We start from the raw sequence: 25,408 nt of genomic DNA, 5'->3' as shown, positions 1-25,408 counted from the left end.
TCTCGGAGACACGGGCTCTTAAGCCCTGCGACTTCCCGCGCAAGGGAAGAAGAAGGTGCCGCCATCACCACCGAGATGACCAAAGGGGGGCGCAGAGCCCCTGAGCCGAGCTGGGGACGAAGAGGAGGAGGGGGTTGGGAGCCCGCCCCGCTCCGCCCCGGGACCTCCCGCCCCCCCGGGCCGAGTGCTGCGCTCATTGGCCGGATGGACTCCGCGCGCCTCGCCCATTGGTCGGCCGCCTTGAGAAGCACGCGGCCACGGTGGCGGGCGGGCGGGCAGTCGAAGGGCGGCGGGCCGGCGGGCAAGCAGACGGGCGGAGGGCGGCGGGGGCAGCGCTCAGGGGGCATGGCGGGTGCGGGACTGCGGGCGGCAGCTCGGCGCTGGCTGCTGTGCGGAGGCCACGGCGGGCCGCGGGCTGCCTCGACCTCACCCTCCTGCCCTGGCTGCGGCCCGCCGGGTCCCGGAGCCCACTGCCCCAGCACCCCGCGCTCGGCGCCCGCAGACAGCGCGGACCTCAGCGCGCACTTGTGGGCTCGTTACCAGGACATGCGGAGGCTGGTGCACGGTGGGTGACGCCGGGTGGGCAGTGCGCCGGAGGGCATCAGCTTGGCGGCGTCCAACAGACGGCGGGGGCACCGTCCCCAACCGTCCTGGGTGCAGCTTTGCTGGAAGCGCCCGGTGGGGCTCGCCAGGGTCCCCAAACCTGAGGGTCAGATGGCGTTTTGGAAAAGGCTCTATCGGGTTGATACGAGGTGCCACTGCAGAGCACTCCGACTCCCGGGGCGAGTGGAGGTTTTGTTTTCTGGAGGCGGGAGCTTGGAACGCCTGGAGCGGCTGCTGCGCACGCGGTCCTGGGTCCAGTCTCTGGGCAGCGGCGGTGAAAATCTCAGTCCCTTGTTCTCCGCTGGCCTTTAGTTACAGTGTGTGGACAAAGACTGAGCGGTGCTCACCGACGGCCCACTGTAAGGCGACACCGGCCGGACATTGCAGGCACCTCTTGGCTTGCCTCTGGCGGTCTACAGCACTCCAAACAAGCTCAGGGAAGGCGTTGGGGGAACAGAAAAGTTACTGTAGCCCCCTGCAATCCCGGGATGTTGCTGTAGTCTCAGCCAGAGCTGCACAGGGCACTCCCCCTCCCCCTAGCCTTCTTTCCCTCTGGAATGGGCTGATGAGGCAGGAGATCTGAGTGCGGAACATCTGTCCATTTGTCTGGGTGGGTCTAGTGGGGCCCTGTCTCTGCAGCAGAGAGATGTGGTCTGGGCTGTGGCCCCTATCGCTGCCCAGCAGGGTGGCCCTCGGCCTCCTCACACCCTCTCAAGACCCTCAGTGTCCAGAGTCTCCTGCCCCAGGGTTGTGATGACTCAGAACAAGGCCAAACAGGAGGAGGGGAGCTTCTGGAGGAAGCCCCAGAGGTGATGTGGCTTGCATTGTCTGGTAAGACAGAGTGGCTCTGTCAGGGAGGTTCCAGCTGTGACTGGGCAGAGGTTTCCACTCCAGCTGTGTGGAGACCTGGAGTTTGGCCAGAGATCACCTCTTGACAAGCCGCAGTCAGAATACTTGAGACCGCTGGAGAATGGTTGCTCTTGAGGACTGGGACTATTGCAGGGTGAGCAGGGTGACAGAAGTCCCTCTGAGTAGCTGAGAAGCCTGAGGGGACTGGGGGGGGGGGCTACTTTCATACCCTTCGGGGTCTTCCTGTGTCTTCAGATCCTAACATGCCAGGGTGAGCTAGCTTCATGCCTCTGAACCCTGACGTCACCAGGCTGGGTTTTCTGAAGGAGTCTGAGCAAAGCTGCCAAGGCCAGGGCCAGTGGCCCTTCAGAGAGTAGTGGAGGACCATTACCTGCGCTGCTTGGCCTCATGTGACTAGAAGGCTAGGAAAAGAAGGGTAGTTAAAGCAGGTGGGGCGACCCGAGTGTGCGTCTCAACTTAGTTGCCTGGTGCTGGGTAGTTTGATGGGTGACTTTACCTCCCCAGTGGAGACAGAAGTGTGACTACTTCACAAGATTGGAGGAGGGAATGAGGTGAGCCGTAAAACTCACCTAAGAAAGGAGGACAGGGTCTAGACAGTCATATAAACACATCGGACCACTGCTGGGTCATGGCATATCCTCTCCCGGCCTACTCAGCAATCACCAGTGGAAGGAAGTGGGACTCGGTTACCCCAACCCCCCCAGAGCTATGATTTCCTTGGTCCAGAAATGAGGTAGGTAACCTTAGGCCCTGTGGACTGCTTCCCCGTCCTACTTGTTCCCAGGAAGGTGTATATGCCCCCGAGAAGACCCTGGAAAGCAGAGGCAAGGCATGGACGTAGTCAGAACTCCACAAGCTTGGGTCCACAAATGCCATGCCTATGCTTCCCACCCCAGGGGTTTTCTGGACGCTAAGACAAGTCATAAACAAAGTTGGCATCCAGGAGTGTAGGGTTGTGGAAATTACCAACTATGTGGGCAGCTGAGGCCCAGGGTCCTAGTGACACCAGGTAAGGGGTGTCTCAGAAGCAGTTCTTCAGAGGGAAGCCATCAGCTGTGTCTTAAGCATGTCCCAGTGAAGAGCTCCGTCCACACTTGGGGATCTTCAGAACAGCTGCCCTCTGCTGGCTGTAGGCCACCCGAGGAACTAGCCACACCTGTTCCCACACCTACACCCTGCACATGACACTAAAGGAAATGGGGGCGGAGCCCTGTGTTCCAAAGGGGCCTCTGAAGCAACAGCTCAGCACGTAGACCAGGCGTCTGCACAGCACAGGAGCCATTAGACATGCTGTGGAGCCAGAGATTTTTGCATCATGATCAGGATTGGTGTGGCTGACAGACTCCCTGGAGATCTGGACTCTGCCCAGCATGCCTAGTCCTGCCTCTTCCCTTCCCCTGCAACTCCAGGATTGACCAAGCGGAGACCCAGGACAGGGCTCCCAGCTCAGACACATCACACATTTGATCCTGCATATTGTGTGGGGACAGAGCAGGAATGCTGTACGAAGTAGACTGGTTCTGGTTTTATTTCCCCTTTAAAAAACACAAGCCCAGGGGCTAAGCTAGCATTCTGGAATTCACCGACATGAGAGGGAAGGCCTGATCTTGTCTGGCTCACATCCCATGCCCTGTCACATCGTGTCCTTTTTCTCCATTCACCTTACCCGCTTTCCAGATGGGGAAGATAAGGCAGGTGAGCCTAGGACCCCAGAACCGTCCTGACATAGTGCCACGCTTAGCCTGCCTCTGTGACTCTTTCAGAGGCTTGTGACTGTCACCAGAAGAGAGCAAGCTGGGTAGTGTCCCAAAACCCGACATCTTATATCTCGCCTGTGGTAATTAGCAATGTTCCCTGGCTAAGGCCAGGGAATGTCATTATGTGGTCTGGCAGGCAGTTGAAATCCGATTAGAGGGGCCTTACTCCCCAGGGCGATGGCAGGTGTTCCAAGTTGGCAGCCCTGGGGGTTCTCCGCCCCTCTCATGTTCTTGGGCCCCAGCCCCGTCTGTGGACAAAGTGGAAAAGCAGCATTCATGGCCTTGGTTTCCAGTCAGGTCAGAACGGAGCCAGCATCCCGTGGGAGGAGTCTACAGTCCCTGCATCCTGCCCTTGGCAGGTAGCCCCAAGAAAGTGGAAGACGAGGCCAGTGGACAGTGGTCCTCTTGGACAGGTTTTGAGTGAGGGGCATGACCTTTCTGAGAGTGTCGCCAGGGTTCCCACACACCCGTGTCTGGTAGAACTTAGTAGGCAGCCCGGAAGAGACACGGGTTCAGTATATGTGGGGCACTGCAGATGATAGTTTAACGTGGAAAATGGAGGCTGTGACTATGACCAGATCCCCAGAGAAGAGCCAGCCGGCCATTGTCAGCTCTGCCCTCCCTTGGCACGTGCCTTCTCTCTGAGCCTCAGTTTGACCTTCACTGAGCTGAGATGCAATAATCCAGTGTCTTGTGGGGCACATGGGGCTGGCTACCCACAAAGTACTTGGGCCATTTGCTGCAACTGTGACCGTCATGAGGTACTGTCCTCTTGTGTATCTCCTTCCCTCCAGACCTTCTGCCCCCTGAGGTCTGCAGCCTCCTAAACCCAGCAGCCATCTACGCCAACAATGAGATCAGCTTGAGTGACGTTGAGGTCTATGGCTTTGACTACGACTACACGCTGGCCCAGTACGCGGATGCCCTGCACCCCGAGATCTTCAATGCGGCCCGGGACATCCTGATAGAGCACTACAAGGTGAGGCTGCCAGGCTCTCTGCCAACGCGACCCAGCTTGCCCCCCACTCCAGACTGAGTATTGGGGTTCCCCCGGTATCCTGGGCTGAGGGCTGGCTTTTTGTCCAACAGTACCCTGAGGGCATTCGGAAGTATGACTATGATCCCAGCTTTGCCATCCGTGGCCTCCACTATGACATTCAGAAGGTGAGTGGCTAGACACATAACCCTCCTGACTAGATGTGTCCAGGGCCACCTTCAGCCTCCTCCTCTCCTTATCAGACCATCCTGGCCCCTTAGCGTCCGGTAGAGGTTTTGTTGCTGAGGGTTGGGAGGTGCTGGGGAGAATCTGGCTCAGGGCCGAGGACAAAAAACCGACGTCCTCACCACTGGCCCTGCCCGCTGTGTGTTTCCAGAGCCTTCTGATGAAAATTGATGCTTTTCATTATGTACAGCTGGGAACGGCCTACAGGTTAGCGTCGGGTCCACCCTTAATCTACCCTTGTCCCTATCTCATACTGCTTGCTACCTGGGCTCCGGCTGAGGGCATCTGTCCCCCCACTCACCCCCAACTCAGGGGTCTCCAGCCTGTGCCAGATGATGAAGTGATTGACCTCTACGGCGGCACCCAGCACATCCCACTCTACCAGATGAGCGGCTTCTATGGCAAGGTACCCACCCAACCTGCTGTTGCCCAAAGCGACCCGGACCAGGGATTTTGATGTGGGTGCTGGCATCCTGTGAGGCAGTGGCCAGGAGGTCACACAGCCTGCCAGTGCCCCAAGGCAGATCCCTCGGTTCTCTAGTACATGGAATAGTGGCTGAGAGTTGACCTCCCTCTCCCCAGGGCCCTTCCATCAAGCAGTTCATGGACATCTTCTCACTACCAGAGATGGCGCTGCTGTCCTGTGTGGTGGACTACTTTCTGGGCCACGGCCTGGAGTTCGACCAAGTTCACCTCTACAAGGATGTGACGGTGAGGAGGAGGGGCTTGTCCCTTAGATGAAACGAAGTCTGTTTGCAAGTTGGTGGGCATGCCCTCTTCCCTGGCATGTCCTCACTGTCCCCTGGTTCCCCTCAGGATGCCATCCGGGATGTGCATGTGAAGGGCCTCATGTACCAGTGGATTGAGCAAGACATGGGTAAGGGCAGACAGTGACCCTTACCGTGCCTGCCTGAGCAGAGGGCCCCAGAACTGGCCTTGCAGACCCACCACCTTCCCTTTCAGAGAAGTACATCCTGAGAGGGGAGGAAACGTTTGCAGTCCTGAGCCGCCTGGTGTCCCATGGGAAACAGCTGTTCCTCATCACCAACAGTCCTTTTAGCTTTGTGTGAGTCCAGGCCCACTGTAGAAGAATGTGGGGGGGGGGGGGGTGAGGGTGGGGATGGGACAGAGTACTGCTCCCAGACCCCCTGAAGCCAGTGCCCCCCCTGCACAGGGACAAAGGCATGCGGCACATGGTCGGCCCTGATTGGCGCCAGCTCTTCGATGTGGTCATCGTCCAGGCAGACAAGCCCAACTTTTTCACCGACCGGCGCAAGTATGGACGTAGCGGGGACTCTGGGGTTGTGGGGAGGTTGGAAGCCCCACTCCAGTAAGAAGACTCAGGCACCACATCCAACTGGCCCTGACTCAGGATTCTCGGCGCTTAGATGGGCTGGTCAGTGTCCCTGCTGACACTGGCGGTTGAGTGGGTGGGCCTTTACGGGGGTAAGGAGGAGGGTCCCTAGTTTGTGGCTCTGTCACAGACTGCAAACCGGGCTCTCTACTCTTCACCCAGGCCTTTCCGGAAGCTTGATGAGGAGGGCTCCCTCCACTGGGACCGTATTAGTCGCCTGGAAAAGGGCAAGATCTACCGGCAGGTAAGGACTATTGGAGGAGCAGTGCTTCGTGAGTGGCCCTAGGCTATACAGCGGCAAGCTCCCAGCCCTGACCAGGCTTGCACGGTTGGGCTAGAGCCAATGGCACCAGGGCAGGACTATTAGGAAGCAAACCTGGGTGGTATTAGAAGAGAAGCCTGGGTTTGGAGTCGAGATCTATCCAATAGCCTAGGAGCCCTGGCTTCATCGCCTCTAGGCCTTGCTGTCCTTTAGAATGTCCCACTTGAGTATGGTACAAAAGCCTTAGAATGCACCATGATCACTGTGAAGAATTGGCACTGAACGCTGGTACAGGCAAAACCAGCCTGGTTGAAGTCCTGAGGTGGGCCTGTGGAGACAGCTTATGAATTGAGCACGCACCGCGCGCGCGCGCGCGCGCACACACACACACACACACACACACACACACATCCCCATTTCCTGTGTGATGACTAGGAAGAGAGGCTAGATGAAGGGCATTGGTGGCCCATGCTGGAATCTTAGCTGAGATGGTCCTGGGCCTGGGGAGCCCACACTTGGCCAGGAAAGCAGCATCCAGATGCCTCCGCTCAGCTGGCAGGCCCCTGTTCAGCATCCTGCCCTGCCACACGCAGATCTCCAGTCCTCAGCCCTCTGTCCTACCATCAGACTGTGGCGGCCCTTTTTGGGGGAGGTGTCTTTCTTTCTTGGCCTAACATTGTTTAGACCCTGTGTGGTTCTCAGGAGCCTCCCCCGAGCCCTTTTCTTACCCACTCCCCTCTCCTTCCTCTGCCCCTCGAGATTCTTGATGAGGGGGCACATCCTCCACTGTCCTTGGAAAGCCCCCCCCATCTGGCTCCTCGGTTCAGTTCTTCCACAGCTCCCTGCCACCCCAGCTCCCTGCCACCCCAGCTCCCTGCCACCCCCAGTTCCCATCTCTCTGAGGCTCACTGAGGCCAGCGGCTCTATGGACTGTGCTTTGCTGAGTCAGCACCTTTGGTAGCCCCTGTCCTTCCAAACTCCGGCCCCTCCGCCCCACCCCCACCCCACCCTCGGTTATGTCCGTGCTGCGGTGTTATCATCTTTCCCTGGCTTTGGAGCAGAGAAGCTCGTAGCCTGCCAAGAAGCTCTACAGTTGGTCCACAGTCCTGTGGGTGGAGACTGGGGAAGTTCAGGACCCTTGGCTGGAGGGCCTGGGGCCCTCCCTGTGGTTGGTTTCTCACAAACAGGGATTAACGCCCTCGGCTGGGTGGGTGAAAGGCCACTGTAAGAGGCCCTTGAGTGAGGGCCAATCCACCCCTACATGAGATGTTCTGCTGCAGGCAGGACCCCCCTTTCCTAGTGGAAGGGGGAAGTAGCAAGGGCCACGGAGCAGGGAGGCCACGGGAAAGGGCAGCCCAGCATCCGGCTGGCTTTGGCTGCCTCTGCAGAGTTGGGGGGGCTGGCGAAGGACAAAGCCTGGTCCCCACAGCCAAGGGGGAGCACCGTTGGCTCAGCAGTGCCCTCTGCTCCCCAGGGAAACCTGTTTGACTTTCTTCGTCTGACGGAGTGGCGAGGGCCACGTGTGCTCTACTTTGGTGACCACCTCTACAGTGACCTGGCGGTGAGAGGGTGGGGCTTTTCCCCGGGGAGGGGAGGGGAGGGGAGGGGAGGGAGCCCTCCCAGCCGGTGCTGAGGTCTGCCCCCCATCCCTTCCACTAGGACCTCATGCTGCGGCATGGCTGGCGCACCGGGGCCATCATCCCCGAGCTGGAGCGTGAGATCCGCATCATCAACACAGAGCAGTACATGCACTCGTTGACCTGGCAGCAGGCGCTCACTGGGCTGCTAGAACGCATGCAGGTAGGGGCGCATGCAGGTAGGGGCGCATGCAGGGAGGGGCGACGGGGAGGGCCTGGGGGGCTGCACCTCTCAGGTGCATGCTCACCCACCTCCCCACATTGTGTTTCCCCAGACTTATCAGGATGCAGAGTCACGGCAGGTGCTGGCTACTTGGATGAAGGAGCGGCAAGAACTGAGGTGAGCCAGAGGAGCCACGACCGGGAGGCTGCCCCGGCCTTTCCTCCTCACACTGAAGGCTGCCGTGTTTCTCTCCCCAGATGCATCACCAAGGCCCTGTTCAATGCTCAGTTTGGGAGCATCTTCCGCACCTTCCACAACCCTACCTACTTCTCCAGGCGCCTCGTGCGCTTCTCCGACCTCTACATGGCCTCCCTCAGCTGTTTGCTCAACTACCGCGTGGACTTCACGTTTTACCCGCGTCGCACACCCCTGCAGCATGAGGCGCCCCTCTGGATGGACCAGCTCTGCACTGGCTGCATGAAGACACCTTTTCTCGGTGACATGGCCCACATCCGCTGAGGGCGTTTTTTATTGTCCTGGACAGAGCATCCGTTCTTTCAGCCCCAGCCACCCTGACAAGCAATAAAAGTGGTCTCTGTCTCTCCGTGTGCCTCTGCCTCCGTTCAGGACCATCATTTGACCTTGAGGATCCTCTGGGTGTCGGGGAAGTCCTCCTCCAGCAGTGAATCCTGCAGAGGGAGGCAGGGTGCAGCCAAGCAAGGCTAAGCCCGGAGCCTGCCCCGGCCACCCCTCCAGCCACACTTCCCATCCCATACTCACATCAAAGGGCTCACAAAAGACATCACTGCTGCCAAAGACAGGGTTGGGGACAGAAACCAGGGTTGGGCTGGTCCCTTCTTGCCATGGGGAGAAGTCATCATCGGCATTATCTTCTGCCTGGAAGAGGAGTTGACTGGTAAGGCCCCCAAACAAGACAGAAGGAGCCTGTCCCTACATACCCCCAGCCCCTCTTCACCTGGAAGGCAGAGAAGCCAAAGCCTGTGGGCTTGCCTCGGGCACGCAGGTAGAGGGCTCCAGCTACCAATCCCAGCAGTGTTCCAGAAGCTACCACAACCCCCATGCTTAGTGCTACAGGTTGAGGCTTGGGTCCCAGCACTGGCCTCTGTAAGCAAAAAGAGGGTGTTAAGGACCAGGCCAGAGATAACCCCCCTCACCCTGAGGCTCTGTCTCCCACTTCCGCAGACTCACAGACTGGGGAGGCGTGAGCAGGGGGCTGGCCAGAGCGTGGATGATGCCATTGAAAGCCAAGATATCCCAGACGATGATGTGGCTAACCACAACTGCCCCGGGGGCCTGCAGAGAAACTAGTCAGGCCCGGCAGCTAAGCAAGGGTTGAGCCAGGAGGGTGTCGGTAAGGCCAGACTCACCAGAGGGGCCATTGAACTGTTGTCAGAGCCTACATCTCTTACGAAGAGGCTAAGTCCTGAGTGGGCAGGAAGCAATGTCCCCTGGCTGGCATTGGTACTCAGAAAGGTGGCATTGGAAGCGTGGAGTTCTAGGTCCAGGCCACTCAGTGTCTAGGAGCAGAGGAAGATCTGTTGGGTTGGGCCCCCCGGAGAGAGCCAACTGTACCCAAGGCCCCGCTCTTACCATATTGTCCACAAAGCCTTCGTTGACAGGAACAAAGAGTGTCTTGTAGGAGAGCTCGTTGTTCAAGAAGTCCAGGAAATCCAGACCTCGCTGGGTGGCGTTGGCATAGCCCAGCAGCAGCTGGGGGGGTGAGGAGACGGGGTTGTGGGCAAGCTCCCTCCTTGGGGATCCCAACTGCCTACATCCCCACTTCCGAGGCTAGACCCCTGCACACCCCATAGAAGGTGGAGAAGTTGGCAGTGGCAGCCAGGACATCGAGCAGCTTCCCGTTGCATGTACTGATCCCGTCACCCACGAAGCCAACCCGACACTGGCAAGCCACGTCTGCAGGGAAAGGCAGGTCAGTAGCTTAGAGAGGCTGCCTGGGGAGGAGACTGGGGAGGTGGGGGGGGGGGGGAGAGGTCAGTGGAGTGGACGTACCTTGCACGCGGTAACAGTAGGCATCCCAGCGCTCCGAAAGATTCTTGCGGACACCGTGGCTAATCACCCCTACACGGTTATTGCCACAGTCTGCCGCTGGGAAGACGACAGGGTGGGCAGCGGAGCCATTGGCCAACCAGCCCACGAAGCAGATGTGAAAGCCCAGCTGTGGGGGCAGGAGGGGATGCTGAGACCAAAGCCCAACTCAGTGGGCTTCCATAGGCTTAGCTCCCACCCGAGCCCTGGGCACCTGCTGGGCAGCAGAGAGTTGAGGGAGCGAAGCAAGGACCGCTCCCTGTTCCTCACATGCTTCCTTGGCCTCTGAGAAGGTCAAGCCATAAGGGCCACTGGTGGCCTGGATGTGGAAGACACCAGCTCGTTTTTCTGCAGGAAGAAGGGAGGATAGATGGTCAATAGGACAGTGACCAGGGATAATGCAGTGGGTTGTGGGGTCGGTAAGGAAGCACACCCTGGAAATGCAGGTCAATGCACAAAGCATCTGGGTGGCAGGGTGATGCCTCGCCCATGCATCGGTCCACAGGCGGTTCAAGCTCCGCCAGACATTGCAGTCCGTCACCCACGTAGCCTACGTGGCATTCGCATCGCCGTGTGTTCTGCGGGCAGAGAGAGCCGTGGATCTCTCATGAAGACTGGAAGAGTGGGCCTGTGGGGCCTCCGCACCCAGACTGCTCCACTCCCCGGGGACCTGCTCACCGGACCAGTGTTGAGGCAGTCAGCATGCTCACTGCAGCCTCCACGGTGGCCATCTAGGCAGGGGTTGCGAGCTCGGCAGCTCCAACCATCACCCTCGTAGTCGGGCAGACAGGTACAGTTGACCACCGTCCCCACCTGGCTGCAGTTGGCATGCTCACTACAGCCACCGTGCCCCTTCTGGCACAGATCTGCCGCTGGGGGCGAGGAAAGAGTGGTTGAGCCAGATGTCTAGATTGGGTCCAGGGCTTCCTACCTGCCAATCCCGGCCTTCTGCTTACCTGTGCACACACGGCCATCCCCTTCGTATCCCAGACTGCACTCACAGCTGTTGCCCACACGGCACATGGCCTGGGTTGCACAGGGTGGGGTACACACAGGCTGCAACTCTGTCCCCAGGACCCAGCCCATATGACCAGGTCAGTAGCTGTCCTCCTAGCCACTGCCTCTCCTACCCACCTTAGGGGCCTCCACCCGAGTGTGCAGCTAGGGCATGTCCCGGTGTGCGTTCAGGTGCCGCAGGGGTACAAGCTGAAGCGCTACTCACCCAGCTGTACTTCACAGCGTGGCCCAGTCCAGCCTTCGTCGCAGAAGCAGGAGCCAGAGCCCCCAAGGCCTTCATCACAACGTCCGTGTGGGGTACAGCGGCAAGCTGGGGAGAAGGGCAAGTTGACACACGGGACAAAGGAAGTAGGGCAAGATAGAACGGGACAGGGCAGAGATGACCCACCTTGGCACTGGGGTCCAAAGGCACCTGGGGCACAGAGTTCACAGGCTGTCCCAGCAAAACCGGAACGGCAGCTACACTGTCCACTTCCACTCATACCATCCTGGCATACACCGTGGTCACTGCAGGGGCTTTTGGGGCCACCGGGACAAGCTAGGGAATAGTGTAGAAGTGTAATGGGACCAGAGGCTCTTGTGATCAAATCCATACACCCGAATCCCAGGCTCTGCCCTCTGTTCCCCTACTGAGTGCCAGCCAAGGCTCTTCAGTGAGCGTCAGTTCACTCATGGCCTCACATCACTGAGACCCACCAAACCCAGAGAACACTCAGACCCTCCAGAACTCCACACCAGATTATGAAGCTTCTGTATACCTAACCCACTTTTTTTTTTTCAGACAGGGTTTCTCTGTGTAGCTTTGTGCCTTTCCTGGAACTCGCTTTGTAGACCAGGCTGGCCTCGAACTCACAGAGATTGGCCTGCCTCTGCCTCCCGAGTGCTGGGATTAAAGGTGTGCGCCACCACCACCTGACAAACTATTTTCTTTCTTTTTTTTTTTTGAGCTTCGAACCCAGGGCCTTGTGCTTGCTAGGCAAGCACTCTACCACTGAGCTAAGTCCCCAGCCCCCAAAATCCTTTCTTAAGGGCAACGGCCAGAACTTTGTCTTGGGCCAGCTTGGGGGCTGGAGGAGGCGGTCAGCTTGTCTGTAACCCCCAGAATGCTTACCTTGGCAGTCGATGCCATAGTGACCAGGGCAGCAGCTGGGCTTCCAGGTGACAGTGACACAGTTACGGTGGCAGCCCCGACCCAGGCGTTGGGGGTGGTTCCAAAATCCAGGCCGTAGCCAGGCGCCACTGCGCACCGTGGCGGCGCGCAGCTGGGATGTCCAGAACTTGGTGTGATCACGCCAGCAGATCTTGGGGCTGCCCTGGGTCAAAGGGAGTCAGGCCACAGCCAGCCTGAGCTTGATGAGGCTCTCTGCCTCACCCCAACCCTCAACTCAGCCTCCAGCCCCTTACCTGCTCCTGTGAGTGCTGAGGACAGGGTGGCTCCAGCCCACAGACGCTGCAAGTCTTCTGGAGGGGATGGAGGCCAACACTGTGGGGTCAGGTGGATGGACAGGACGGGACAGGTGGGCTGGACCCCTGCCATGCACCTGTGGCCTGTGGCCTTCCTCACCATTTGAAGTGTCTGGGTCTCAAAACGATCACAGCGGGCACCAAGGCCGGGCGGCTCCAGCAGCTGGTCAATGCCATAAGCCAGGCCACCTTCAAAGGGTAAGTGCCGTTGCACAATGTGGGTGTTATCTTCACCTACCATGAGCTCACCCTAAAGGGGAAGATGTTGGGGTCATGGGCGCTGCAGCCCCTCACTGGCCTGTACCTGTTTTCCTTAACCAAGCCCTCTCCCCAGACTCACAGGCCGGGTACGGCTACAGGAGAAAGAGATGGTGTTTCCGTGCATGCTTCGGAGTTGGCCCAGGTTAGGTAGGTCAGAAGCCAAGGCCTAAATAAATGGAGACATGATTGGAGCTGGGCATGCAGGCAACAGGGGCCGAAGATTGGGTCTGTACCCACCTCAATGTTGCGAATCACATGGCCCCGAAGAATGGCTGCCAGTTTGTCACGGTGGTCCTCATGGTAGAGCCAGTTCTGCCGTTCAGGAGGCAGGGCTCGCAGGGCGGCATCTGTGGGCCACAGCATAGTGAAGGGACGATGGGATGCATCTTGGAGCATGGGCAGAAGACCAGCCACCTGCGGGGTTGGAGCGAAGGGGTGGCAGTTGGAGATGAGGCTGGACCCCAGAAGCCAGAAAGAAGATCCAGAGAAACCCAACCCAGGTAACAAGCCACGCTTGGGTCCCAAGAACACAGCAGATGCCTTAAATTATAGTGACCCATACATATGAACCATTTGTATGTAAACTATACACATACTGCTTTCCTATACCTATACCTGTGATAAAGCATTTAGAAACTAGGTACAGTAAGGGATGAACAACAGCCAGGAGGTGGCAGCACACACCTTTAATCCCAGCACTCGGAGGCAGAGGCAGGTAGATCTCTGAGTTCGAGGTCAGCCTGGTCTACAGAGTGAGTTCTAGGATAGCCAGGGCTACAGAGAGAAACCCTGTCTTGGAGCGGGGAGGGTTCGGACAATAAAAACACTTGTAACAATATAACATAATAAATGTTATTTAAAATGTGAGCTATTTCTAGGGCTTTTCAACTTAATTTTTTAAAAATATTTATTAATTTATTATGCATACACTGTTCTGCCTGCATATATGCCTGCACGCCAGCAGAGGGCACCAGATCTCATTATAGATAGTTATGAGCCACCCTGTGGTTACTGGGAATTGAACTCGGGACCTCTGGAAGAGCAGCCAGTGCTCTTAACCTCTGAACCATCTCTTCAGCTCCTCAATTTAATATTTTTATTATACTTAACTGGTTGGCTTTTGTTTTGGGGGGTGTGTGTGCGTGCGTGTGCGTGTGCGTGTGCGTGTGCGTGTGTGTGTGTGTGTGTGTGTGTGTGTGTGTATGGGACATGGGAGGAGGGGCATGGAGACCCTACAGGAGCCGGATCTCTCCTGCTGCGCGGGTCCCGGGGATCAAACTCGGGTTGTCAGGCATGGTAGCAATCACTGTCACCCGTTGAGCCATCTGGTCAACATGGTTGAATATAAAATTGAAATTGTAGGTAGGGGAGCTATTGTTGATGGGCACGCTTGCAGGGGTAAGTTTCCATACACCTTGGCTGCACGCTTCCTCATGTTTACCCACACTGGGAGGCTCTTAAATTGTATGAGGAAACTCACACAGGCACATTCATTCCCAGAAAGAGATAAGCATCCACACATACTGCTGCGCGCATGCACACACACTGGCGAACCCACATTCATGAGCGCAGTACCGTCACTAGGCGGCTGAAGATCTTGTAACCGAAGCTTTCAGCAGCGGTGGTGACATTTCTCTGCGGAAGAGTACGCATGAACCATGTGGTCAGGCAGGAAGAGAGGATCCCCACCTGCTAACCCAGTCCCCAGCCATACCCGAGGGACTGGGACAGCATCAGCCTCCGAGTGTAGCACATCTGGCGGCAGCAGAACCCGGTCAATGAAGTGCAGGACACCGTTCACTGCCTCGTAGTCACTGCTTACCACCCGAGCAAAGTCATTGAGATAAATGCTGCCCTGTGGGAGGAACACGGTTGCATTGGGCCAAAGCTGAGGTTGAATGGAGTTGATCAGTAGGGCGCTTGAAGCTATGGGGTGTGCCCGGGCTGGGGCAGGGCTTGAGGTGAGGAGAGATTTTTGGTAGACAGTCCTGGGCTTTGTACTGAGGTAGGAAGTGAGTTGGTCAAGGGCAGAATCACCATGAGAAGCCTGCACAAGGCACCGACTAGGTCTGGCATTGTGGGAGCACGGTGCCGGTGTCAGCTTGGCTTGGGTAGGGCCCAGAGTGTGGCTATCCTCTGGGCCAGACTCATCTCTCTCTCATTTTTTTTTTTTTTTTTTTTTTTTTTTTTTTTTTTTTTTGGTTTTTCGAGACAGGGTTTCTCTGTGTAGCTTTGCGCCTTTCCTGGAACTCACTTGGTAGCCCAGGCTGGCCTCGAACTCACAGAGATCCACCTGGCTCTGCCTCCCGAGTGCTGGGATTAAAGGCATGCGCCACCACCGCCCGGCTTCTCTCTCATTTTGGATCCAGGCTGAGTATTAAGGGAAGTGGAGGCAGGGCCCAGGCACAGGTTTGAAGGGAGCTGGGCTGGGGGCCGAATCCTCCCCCTGAAGGAAGACCCGACAGCCAGTAGGACCAACAGTGTGAGATCTCACCTCCCTCTCACTGAATCGCAGCGTGTGCCCAGACAGTGCGGTGGCGTACCCCTGCTCCAGCAGCTCTTGGCTCCCCAACTGCCGGCAGCCAACCACATGGTAGCGAAACACAATCTGGCGATGGGCGCGTATCCTGGCCAGCTCATCCTAGCAGAGTCAGGAAGATGGGGGAGCCAATGATGGTCACTCTGCCCATGCAGTGACTGGAGCGCTCACCTCTCTCCAGACTTCTCCCAGGGCTGTGTACCTGGGTCATGTTGCTCATTAAATCAGTGCTCGGCACAAAGACGGTGAAAGGCCCATCACCCTTGAGCTCCTTGTATTCCTGGGGAGGCAGGGCACAGCTTGAGTGGAAGAGGAACAACCTGGGACCAAGTTGAACTTCTGAGGATCCTCTGGGAAAAACTGAAATTCTGAGAGTCCGAGGCCAGCCAACCCCCTCAACCAGATGGGAACATAGAGGTCCAGAGCCGGTTAGAATTTGCCCAGTGGGTCACAGAGACCTAGGCTGGTACTCACCAGGAGGTTGAGGCTGAAGAATGAGGCATGCTTGTTCCGTAGGAGCTCCTGGGGGAGCGAAGGTTAGCTCAGATTTGGGGTGCCCCCCCCCATCCGGGGGCTGGTGCCTGTCCCAGCACCGGCAGCCCGAGGTCTGGCCGAAGCAGAGATGAAAGGAAAGCCAAGAGGGTTCTGAGCTGGGGCCAGGATTATTTTCATGTGAGGCAGATGAGGTTTTAGCCCAGGAAGAATCAGGAGTCAGATTCAGGGTCATGATTAAGGATCAGAATTGAATCTGGGGGTCTTAGCCAAGATTGCAGCTCAGGTTGGGGCATAGCCATGACCAAGTCTGGGTCAGACTTGGGAATCATTACCAGCACAACTCGTCCATGACAGGTGATACCGTCTCCCACAGTGTGACTTGGGTTACAAGTACAGGTCCTCTGCCCATCCCCAGTGCTTCTGCACACAGCGTAAGGACTGCAGCCTCCATTGTTCTGAGAGTAGGAGAGGAAGGCTGTGGTGGTGTCCCGCCACCTCGGAAAGACCAGCCTTAGGGACGATCTCTCAAGGTCCCTGCTCAAGTTTTCTTTCTACTGTTGAGCCAGACTTGAGCTAGGGGTGAGTGAGGCCCTGGGGCCATCCTGGGGGTAAAGAAAACTACTTCTTGCCTCAGTTCCCTTCCCTTGACAAACGTGCCATGCCGGGATGTGAGGGTCTAACCTGGGATAGGAGGGTCTAACCTGGGAGCAGGGGTCCAGAAGCTTGCAAGTGTGGATGCCATCACCAGCGTAGCCTTCACGGCAGCTGCAGGAGACCTGTCACAAATCCTGATCACTGTGACTGCAAGGAACCCTGAATGAAAAGGCCATCCCAGACCTAGTCTAAACGGAGGCTCCAGTCAAGCCTGCCAACTGACCTGCCGGGGGCCTGTGGGGATACATTCAGCATGAACATGGCAGCCCCCATGGTGGACGAGACAGCTGTTTATTTCTAGGGGAAGAGACACTGAGATGAGGAACAGCCTGAGGACCCCTCCATTCATCTGTCCACCTGCAACTCCAGGTGTCCATCTCCTCCCTCTTCGGGCCCCAGGTCACCACGTACCCTTTGTTCACTCAGACCTCTTCTCAGTCTCACTCAGGTGACTAGAAAGGCCTACCCTCACATGTGCCTATCTTGGGGCACCTCACCCTGGCACAGCTCCCCGTCGCCTGTGTAGCCATCCTGACAGGTACACGTCCGCTGCCCAGGAGCCACCTTGGTGCAGTTGGCATAGGGTGAGCAGCCCCCATGGCCCGAAGCACATGGGTCCACCTCTAGGGATAGACGTGAGAAACAAGCAGGAGATAAAGGTTAGAGGGTAGATGGGACAGCCACCCCAAGTATTCCAGAGTAGGGCCCAGGGCGTCCAATCTGGCCAACCTGAGCAATAACTGCCGTTGCCTGAATATCCCGCAGCACAGACACAGGCAGGGATTCCGGCGGAGTCCTGTATACAGCTAGGAAGGATGGCAGCCATTTAACTGTCTGCCCTGTCCTGTCCTGCCCACAGTCACCCCACCATAGGTTGGCCTCACTCACTTGGCATTGGGATCGCACTTCTTGGGACAATGGGGATCGATGATTTCTGGGAGGAGACAGAAAGTTCTGGTGATTCAGACCAGAATCGTTCCCCTATTGTCCCGGGCCCCTAGCCCTCTGGGACCTACTTACTCTGGTCACAGCGGAGACCCTGCCAACCCACGTTGCAGACACAGCTTCCATTCCCTCGAAGGCCCTCCTGGCACAGCCCGTGGTCACAGTCACACACTGGAAGTGGGACAATAAGGGACACGGGTTACTTTCCTGCTCTTCATGGTATCGTGACCCCAGTCTGTTCTCCTTCCCAGGGGCCACCATCCTACTCCACGCAGACCTCACCTCCAGAACAGCTGGGTCCATAGCGGCCCAGCTCACACATCTCACAGGCTGTTCCGTGGAAGCCCTCTTGACAGCGGCATTCCCCACTGCCCAGGAACCTGTCTTGGCACTGCCCATGGCCCGAGCACACTCCACCTAGACCCCCCGGGCACGGCTCACATAGTGTGCCAAAGAAGCCTGGGCAGCAGTCGGGCACCTGTAAGGGGCAGGGGAATGGGAAGGGAAGGAGAGAGGCCCAGCACAGGCCAGGATGGATGTCACTAGCCAGAAAGAGATGGTTACATCTCAGGGCCACAGAGCAGAGCAAATCGGAAGCACAGACCCAGGGAGGGTAGACCAGAACCCTCAGGGGATGTGGAGGATGCCTTCCACAGCCCTCCCCTGGTGGGGGTGGGCTCAAACAAGGGAGAGCTGCAAACTGCATGGATTGCACAGGACAGACAGGGAGGCCTCATCACTGCCGCTGGGTTTGGCTGACGGTGCCAGCTCTGGGATGCGACCCTGGATCTCTCCTATGCCCATTCCCCAGGGGTTAGACACAGGACCAACAGCAGCCCTCTGATTTTGGACATTCCTCAGACCCTTGCTTTGCTGTCTTTGCTGGAGGCTCAACACCTCTGCCCTTGAAATTCAGTCTCAATGCTTCCCCGGGGCTATTCTGCTCTCCTCCTCCCCCGGGCAAAGCGGCAAAGCCTTGGTGGGGAACACCTCAGAGCAAACCTGGATCTTCTTGGCACATGTGTAGGAACAGCCCCGGGAGAAAGAAAAGCCAGATCTGTAGACACAGCTCTTTCTAGGTGTATCCTAGAATCGGAGACACATAGGAAGAGTCATCTGGTGGCTTGGGCGGGGACAGGGTTGTGCATGGGAGACACACAACAGTGTTACAGGTGTCAGAGTGAGGTTGACAAGTGTGAGGAGGACAGAAGGGAGAGGGGGAGGCCAGGACAGACGGGCTTGACGAGGGGATGGCACAGGGACCAGCCTAGGGCGACAATGAGTTCCTCTGAGCAGGCCACGGCCGGGGTTCAGCCTTAACTGCGAGTTGCAGCTGCCCATCCCGGGCCAGGTCCCAGCGGGTCTGGACCTGGGGGGTTAGTGGGGACACTGAAGTAAATACAGGGCTGTGCTGAGCCCAGCGTACCTGCAGCTGGAAGCCTTGAGTGCAGCGGAATTTCCGGGTACAGTTTATGCATTTCTCCTGGAGAAGAAGGGCAAGGTGTCAGTTGATCCAGGACAAGGCCGGCCAAGTGTTCCTTCCGGCCACCTAGACCAAGCAGCAGCTGCTGCTCCGGGTTTTGTTTTTGTTTGTTTTTGAAACAGCGCCTCACTATGTAGGCCTGACTGGCCTCAAGCTCAAGAAGAGATCTGCTTACCTCAGCCTCTAGAGTTCTGGGATTAAAGGCATGTGTCATCACGCCCAGTTGTAGCTGCTGGTGTGTGTGTGTGTGTGTGTGTGTGTGTGTGTGTGTATGTATGTATATGTATATATGCATGCACACATATACATATATAATGTATATGTATGATGTATATAATATATATACATATGTATTTTTAATATTTTATGTATGACTGCTCTGCATGCCAGAAGAGGGCACCAGATCTCATTACAGATGGTTCTGAGCCACCATGTGGTTGCTGGGAATTGAACTCAGGACCTCTGGAAGAACAGCCAGTCAGTGCTCTTAACTGCTGAGCCATCTCTCCAGCCCTCACAGCTGCCGATCCTTAACACCCCTCCAGGCCCCAACTTCTTACCCGAAGAGCTTCTGCATGGCTGTGCAGGCAGCGGCTGGAGCCCACTGTCAAGATCCCCGACAGGCCAAAGAGGGAGCAGCCAGGAGCCTCCAGAAAGGGCCCCTCCAGGGGCATGTGGTTCACCTCGGGCTGGGAAGGAGGCCGGCAGTTTGAGTCTACCTACCCACTGCCACCACCCTCACAGGATAAGAACACACTCGAGGACTGGGGGGAGCTCCAAGGATGGGAGCTAAGTCTTCCCAGAGCAGAGGCTGGGGTCTCCTTGGTGGGGAAGTTTCAAAGGCAAGTCCCAAGAGCAGAGTTCCTGGGAAGGGTCTCCTAGTCCCTGCCCTTCTAACCTGGCCACTGTGATTGTAGAAGACCAGCCAGTGGGCGGGGCCCAGAAGGGAGTTCCGGTGTCCTCCTTTCCGTAGGACCTCCACAGTGAGTGCCTCCCCAAGGATCACATGATGTCGGACTGTGTCTACGTCCTGCCAAGGAGGAGTCACTTCAGAATTTCCAAGACTCTCGAGGGCCCTGGGTATCATGCCATCCCCACCATGTCCCTGTGTCTTGGCTTAGGAGGCTTATCCTGCCCATCCCCAAGGCCTCACCAAGATACTGCTGTTGCCCTGGGTCTCCAGAGAGTGGTTTGTGGGCACAAAGATGGTGTAGGCTTTGGCAGCCTCAATTTGGGCCACTAGTTTGTGGTGCTAGGGATAGAGACAGGGGGCAAGGTAGAAAGATGAGCAGGCAGTGCTCAGTCCCAGTGCAGGGAGCCAGCCAGTCCCCGGCATCCTCCGGGAACTCCCTCCCCTGGAATGAACCTCCTTTACCTTTAGCTGCTCCCGGAAGAGGTGGAAGGCGGGCACCCTATCTAGTTGCTGTAGCAACCCTGGCCCAGTCTGCACAGCACCTCTCGGAGGCAGCAAGACCTGGCATAGAGCAGGAGGGGCTGTCAGTCCATCATTCCTGGCCCAGGAAGTTCCCCGCACTCCCTTCTCCTGCTATACCTGGCTAATGATGTGTAGGACGCCATTGGTAGCAAGGAGGTCGGTTACATCCACACTGACATTCTGCACCCAGATTTTCTGGAAGGCAGCAGAAGAGCTCACTCTAGTTGGCCACTGATACATGGTGTGAGAGATATCCCACCGGGCTTGCAGCCTCGGTCTCCACCAGATGGATGCATAAACCCCCACCAGTCCCCACAAGAGAGGGCACAGTTACAGGCGCTAGCACACACAGCTTCTAACGAGACAACTGTGTGTCCTGTGTTAGTCTCTGAATCAGCCCTGGGCTGATTGCTCCAGAGCTCAGCTCTTACCCCACTGATGTTATGTATCTGCCAGCGTGTCGTGGGGCTCAGTGTGGCTACTTGTTGTCCACTTAACCGGGCTAACTCCTCCTCTGAGAAGGCACCCTGGAGAAAATGGGCCCTAAGGGGAACAGTTCGGGGGCATTGAACCAGATTAGTGTGACCTACAAAGAACCTTGAGCCTGGGTTCTCCCCACTTGTGTAGATACATGGTAAACAAAGAACCAGATCCTCTCAACCCTGTCTGGGAAGGGTCCAAGGTTCCACCCAGAATCCCCTCCATGACCCAGGCCCTTCCCAGCTGTCCCACCTGACCAGTTCGGGCAGCATCTTTGGCTGCAGCCAGAAGGCCTGGTCCTCGGGGCTCAACCTCCGGACGGCCGATTCAGAAGGTACCAGGGCTGTGACTTTGCTGTCAGCAGGGAGAACGACACTTGAATTCTGCACACAGCGAGTGAGGACAGGGAGATAAAGGTGACTCTTGGAGCGCTAGGTAGCATTCCTGTATCCAGGAAGGCCTTGTAGACACGAGCCCAACCCTAGCATTCTGCCCCGTCCCTACCTTGAACCACTGCGAGAAGGCGGAGAAGTGGGCATTTGCCTCCAGTTCCTAAGGGGCAGGAAAAGAAGGCTGAGGGCATAGACCTAAGGACAAGTTGAAGTCCCCAATCACCCCCTTCCCCACAGGTACGTGGGAGGACAGCACAGACTTAGGGAGAACAAGCCTGTGCACCACCTACCTGGAGGATGTCTCCATAGCAACTGAAGCCATCACCGCCAAAATGAGGGGGGCATGTGCAAATCCGCTGGCCTCCTCCAACTGCCCGGCAAGTAGCCTGGTAGGGGTAAGGAACAGACAGTTAGGGCCTCCATTCATCACCCAAACAACAGCTGGACACCAGCTGTTCTCATCTTCTTCTCCTCTTGTTATCACCGCTGCCCCTGCCCCTTCGCCTGTGTGTGTGTGTGTGGGGGGAGGGGGCTGAGTCCTTCTATGCCATCCTGTCTGTGTTCACAAAGCCCATTCAGTAGGCCTGCTCCCCAGGACCACAGAGCCCTGGGCATGGGGATCATCCCACCAGTCGTAACTAAGGGCTTGGGGAGCCAGCCCTATAGAGCAACAAAGGTAACCCTGGCCTGCAGGAGCCGGAGCCTTTGAAAGCAGGAGGGGCAAGGCCTGAGGAGTGTCTGGGAAAGGTAGAGATGCCGTAGGGTAGGAGGGCAGAGGGAAGTCAAGACACAGCAAGGAGCTTGCCAGGACCAGAGGAACAAGGAATGGAGTGGGGGGGGGGCGCAGTGAGAGGGACCGGGCAGGCTGGGAGGCTCTTGGAGGTGCTATGGCCTTAATAAAGCAGCACAGGGGCTTTATCCTGTTGTAGAGTGGTGACGGGAATTGGGATTTAGAAAGATACAAGTGCTAAGGACAGACATGCCCAGCTGCAGCAGGCCCTCCCCTGAGAGCCTCCCCGGGGGCTCGAAGCCTTTGTGCCCTCTTACCAGGCCATGGCAGCCACCATTGCCTACCCGACAGGGGTCGATGGGGCTGCACTGGTAGCCGTCTCCAGCGAAGCCCAGCTTACATGTGCATCGACTCTGGGGAGGGAGGCAAGGGAACAGAGTTTGACTTTCCCCATCTCTTCCTCGGCTCCCCAGATCTGCCCATACCTCAGATGAGCTCTTACTATCTTGCCCTTGGAGATCTGTGCTCCGGAGCCCCAAGGGGAAACCAGTTCTCAGGGTAAGGCTGGTCAAGAGACGGCCCTGACTGGAAGCTTCCGTGGAGACTCAGCGCCACCCTGTACTCAGAGCCCCGTCAAGGCCTTTGGCTCGAGGTCAGTGTCTTGCGGCATATGGGCAGGGGTTGGCCAAGGCCAGCCCCAGGAAGGGCACTGGAATCCCACCTCCTTCTCGGTCATCCAGTCAGCTGTTATAGTCTCTTCCCCCAATGGACATGCCTTTGTGCTTGTCTACACTGCAAATCAGCACGAGTGGGACCCTCACCCCCATCTCAATTGTTGGGGGGCATCTACACCTAAGCATTCAAAGCCTCAGTGCTGAGTTTTCTTTCTCTCTTTCCTTTCACAGACTCTTGTTACACAGCCCAGGCTGGTCTTGAATGTGAGAGCCCCGCTTCTGCCTCCTGAGTGCTCCCCAGCTCCTGGATGGGGTTCAGATTTCAGTCTGATTTATTGACAACACTCCACAGACTGCTGGCCCAGAGGCCGTCACAGAATCGAGAGGACAGGGCCGGGAAGAGGGTGACTCTGAACCAGTCAGCCTAGCCTCCTGTTGGTACCATAGATATTCTTCTAAAATATGTATGTATACAAAATTGTTTTATGTGTATGGGTGTTTTGCCTACATGTGTGTGTATACCATGTGCATTCCTGACCATCATAAATCATCATATTCATAAATTACTCATCACCATCATAAATTATGTAACCCCTCAATCTTACAGATTCTTACTTCTAAAACTCCTGTGGAGGCCTGAAAAGGACTCTGGATTCCCAGAGACTAGAGTTACAGACCATTGTGAGCTGCCATGTGGGTGCTGGGAACCAAACCTGGGTTCTTAGTAAGAGCAGCCAGAATTCTTGACTGTTAAGCCATCTCTCCAGCCCTGACTTATTTATGCTTAATTTTTATATATGGGGTTTTGCCTGCATTATGTCTGTGCACTGCATGCATGCAATGCCTTCAGAGGCCAGATGAAGGCATTGGATCCTCTGGAACTGGAGTTACACAGTTGTGAGCTGCCACGTGGATATTAGAACCTAACCCAGATCCTCTGCAAGAGCGCCAAGTGCTCTTAACCACAGAGCTATCTCTCCAGCCCCACCTTAGATGTTTTTTTTTTGTTTTGTTTTGAAACAGGGTCTATTCTGTATCTCTGACTGTTCTGGAATTCATTATGCATACCAAGCTGGCCTCAAACTCATAGAGGTCTGTCTCCCTCTGCCCCCTGAATACTGGGATTAAAGGCATGTGCCACCGTGCTTGGCCCATGTTAGATATTCTTAGACACTTGTCAGAACTCGGGTTCATGAACCTCAAAATGCTTTAAGATCCCACAACAAGTATTTGAGACTAGACTGTGACATTCCAGAGACAGATTACTGTGGATCTACAGATTTGGGACCTCTAGAGGCAGGGTTTCCCCTTACCTGCTTAGTATCACACTCCCCAAGTCTTGGAGAAAGCTTGCCCTATAACAGGTGCTGGGTTACACATAGGGACCCAGGGAGCACATGAGTACCAGGGTGTATGACTTCATCTGCATCTGTGGGTCCAGACTCTGAGCTTAGAGTGGATGTTCCTGAAGTTAGATTGGGTGGAGGCAAGTCCCCAGCTATCCTTCTGTTCCTTACCTGTCCAGGGCCCACGTAGCTGCAGAGAGCATCCGCATGACAGCCACCTCGAGTGTCCAGCCCACATTCATCAATGGCCACACAGATGCGGCCATCCCCACTCCAGCCTTTGTGGCAAATGCAGCGGTGGGTGCCCAGGTCTCCAGGGACACATTCGGCCTGTGTGGGTCAGGGATGAGTGACTCAGGGGTACAGAGCCATGGGTGGAGGCCAAGGAGCCCCATCCTGTGTCTGGGTCAGTAAAAAGGTAAGGGGAGGGGAGAGAGGAACTAACATTCTCTGAGCAGCCACCACGGTCTGGGTGTGAGCAGGGATTGCTGCGCGTGCAGGAGAAGCCATCCCCTTCAAAACCATCAAGGCAGACACACCTAGAGTAGGGAAAGAGACCCCCCGTGAGCCTGGGTAAGAGGCTGGAGAACGAGCAAACCAACATGTAATTACGACAGGACACAAAGGAAGCCAGAGTCCTCACCTGGCCTCACCCTCCTGACTAACGCAGCGAGCATGTTGGTGGCAGAGCTGGGCCAACCCTCTGGATGCACAGCTTCCCGTGGACTCATTGCAGAAACGCCCCCGGAAGCCAGGGGCACAAGTACCGCTCTGGCACACTCCTCCACTGCCAGGACGGTTGTCACACAGACCATGGACACAGCCACAGTCTATGGGGGGGGGGGGAAATGAGAACAGAGAAATTGGGCAGCAAGTAGGGCTTGTTGGAAGCCAAGACTGGGTTGCAAAGTAAGGGGCTGGGAATGGAGTGGCTATAATAGACTTGACTTTATGTTATTTGACTCTATATTAGGGTCCCTAAATCATAGATCATTCAAACTCAAAGAGCAGGTAAGTAAACTATGAGGCAGGCCATTTATTTGTTTTGTTTTTGTTTTTTTGAGACAGGGTTTCTCTATGTAGCTCTGGCTGTCCTAGAACTCGCTCTGTAGACCAGGCTGGCCTTGAACTCACAGATCTACCTGCCTCTGCCTCCTGAGTGCTGGGGTTAAAGGCGTGTGCCACCATGCTCAGCTTTGAATTTTCAGTCACATCATTCTAGCTACTCTGTCTCTAATCCCACTATCAGAAAGTCTCCAATGTGTCTTGCTTAAATCTCGCTTGCTTTAGATTAAAGAACAGTTTTCTTCTGGTGAAAAACATCCGTTACTGTTCTCCAACTGGCACTACTCCCTGTGGCCACCATTCCTCTTAGGGCCCTGTTCCTTCTCGGGAGGCCCTCGTCACAGTTTCTACATTAAGAGCTTCTCTCTCTCTGGGAGGTGGCCCAGGCCACCATCACTCACCCTCCTGGCACCGCTCGCCATGCTTGTTTGGGTTGGAGCAGATATGGCAGGCAATACCCTTGTAGTCTGGAAAGCAGAGGCAGGCCCCATTG

The 25,408-nt window shown here is 56.5% G+C and overlaps 2 protein-coding genes across 2 annotated transcripts; one reads left to right on the top strand and one right to left on the bottom strand.

Annotated features, from left to right (window-relative positions):
* Positions 1-345: 345 nt before the first annotated feature.
* Nt5dc2 (5'-nucleotidase domain containing 2) lies at positions 346-8,472 on the top strand. Its single transcript, XM_059273917.1, has 14 exons — positions 346-565; positions 4,025-4,209; positions 4,320-4,394; positions 4,604-4,659; positions 4,765-4,858; positions 5,035-5,163; positions 5,269-5,329; positions 5,416-5,518; positions 5,627-5,728; positions 5,969-6,050; positions 7,543-7,629; positions 7,728-7,868; positions 7,981-8,045; positions 8,126-8,472. Exons 1-14 carry the CDS (start codon positions 346-348, stop codon positions 8,385-8,387), a joined length of 1,662 nt encoding a protein of 553 aa, XP_059129900.1. The 3' UTR covers positions 8,388-8,472.
* Positions 8,363-25,407, bottom strand: Stab1 (stabilin 1; the record flags this gene model as incomplete). The annotated part of the gene is made up of 48 exons (XM_059273128.1): positions 8,363-8,557; positions 8,649-8,765; positions 8,845-8,991; positions 9,078-9,182; positions 9,257-9,406; positions 9,480-9,599; positions 9,694-9,803; positions 9,900-10,065; positions 10,150-10,283; positions 10,369-10,513; positions 10,614-10,807; positions 10,892-10,999; positions 11,158-11,262; positions 11,341-11,490; positions 12,064-12,265; positions 12,357-12,413; positions 12,517-12,666; positions 12,757-12,843; positions 12,915-13,091; positions 14,253-14,312; positions 14,392-14,532; positions 15,172-15,318; positions 15,419-15,496; positions 15,691-15,738; positions 16,044-16,166; positions 16,413-16,487; positions 16,589-16,662; positions 16,863-16,988; positions 17,095-17,171; positions 17,254-17,299; positions 17,386-17,481; positions 17,593-17,788; positions 18,313-18,396; positions 18,737-18,793; positions 19,354-19,482; positions 19,692-19,823; positions 19,947-20,045; positions 20,169-20,267; positions 20,346-20,423; positions 20,660-20,771; positions 20,961-21,091; positions 21,213-21,260; positions 21,391-21,486; positions 22,148-22,243; positions 24,022-24,180; positions 24,296-24,389; positions 24,494-24,680; positions 25,317-25,407. Coding segments are annotated over 48 exons (5,460 nt in total), but the record flags the coding sequence as incomplete, so codon positions are not given.
* Between the last annotated feature and the right edge of the window lies 1 nt (position 25,408).

This window comes from Peromyscus eremicus, chromosome 9 (genome assembly GCF_949786415.1).
Source record: "Peromyscus eremicus chromosome 9, PerEre_H2_v1, whole genome shotgun sequence".
Taxonomy (NCBI): Eukaryota; Metazoa; Chordata; class Mammalia; order Rodentia; family Cricetidae; genus Peromyscus; species Peromyscus eremicus.
This window is presented reverse-complemented; position numbering and strand designations above follow the sequence as displayed.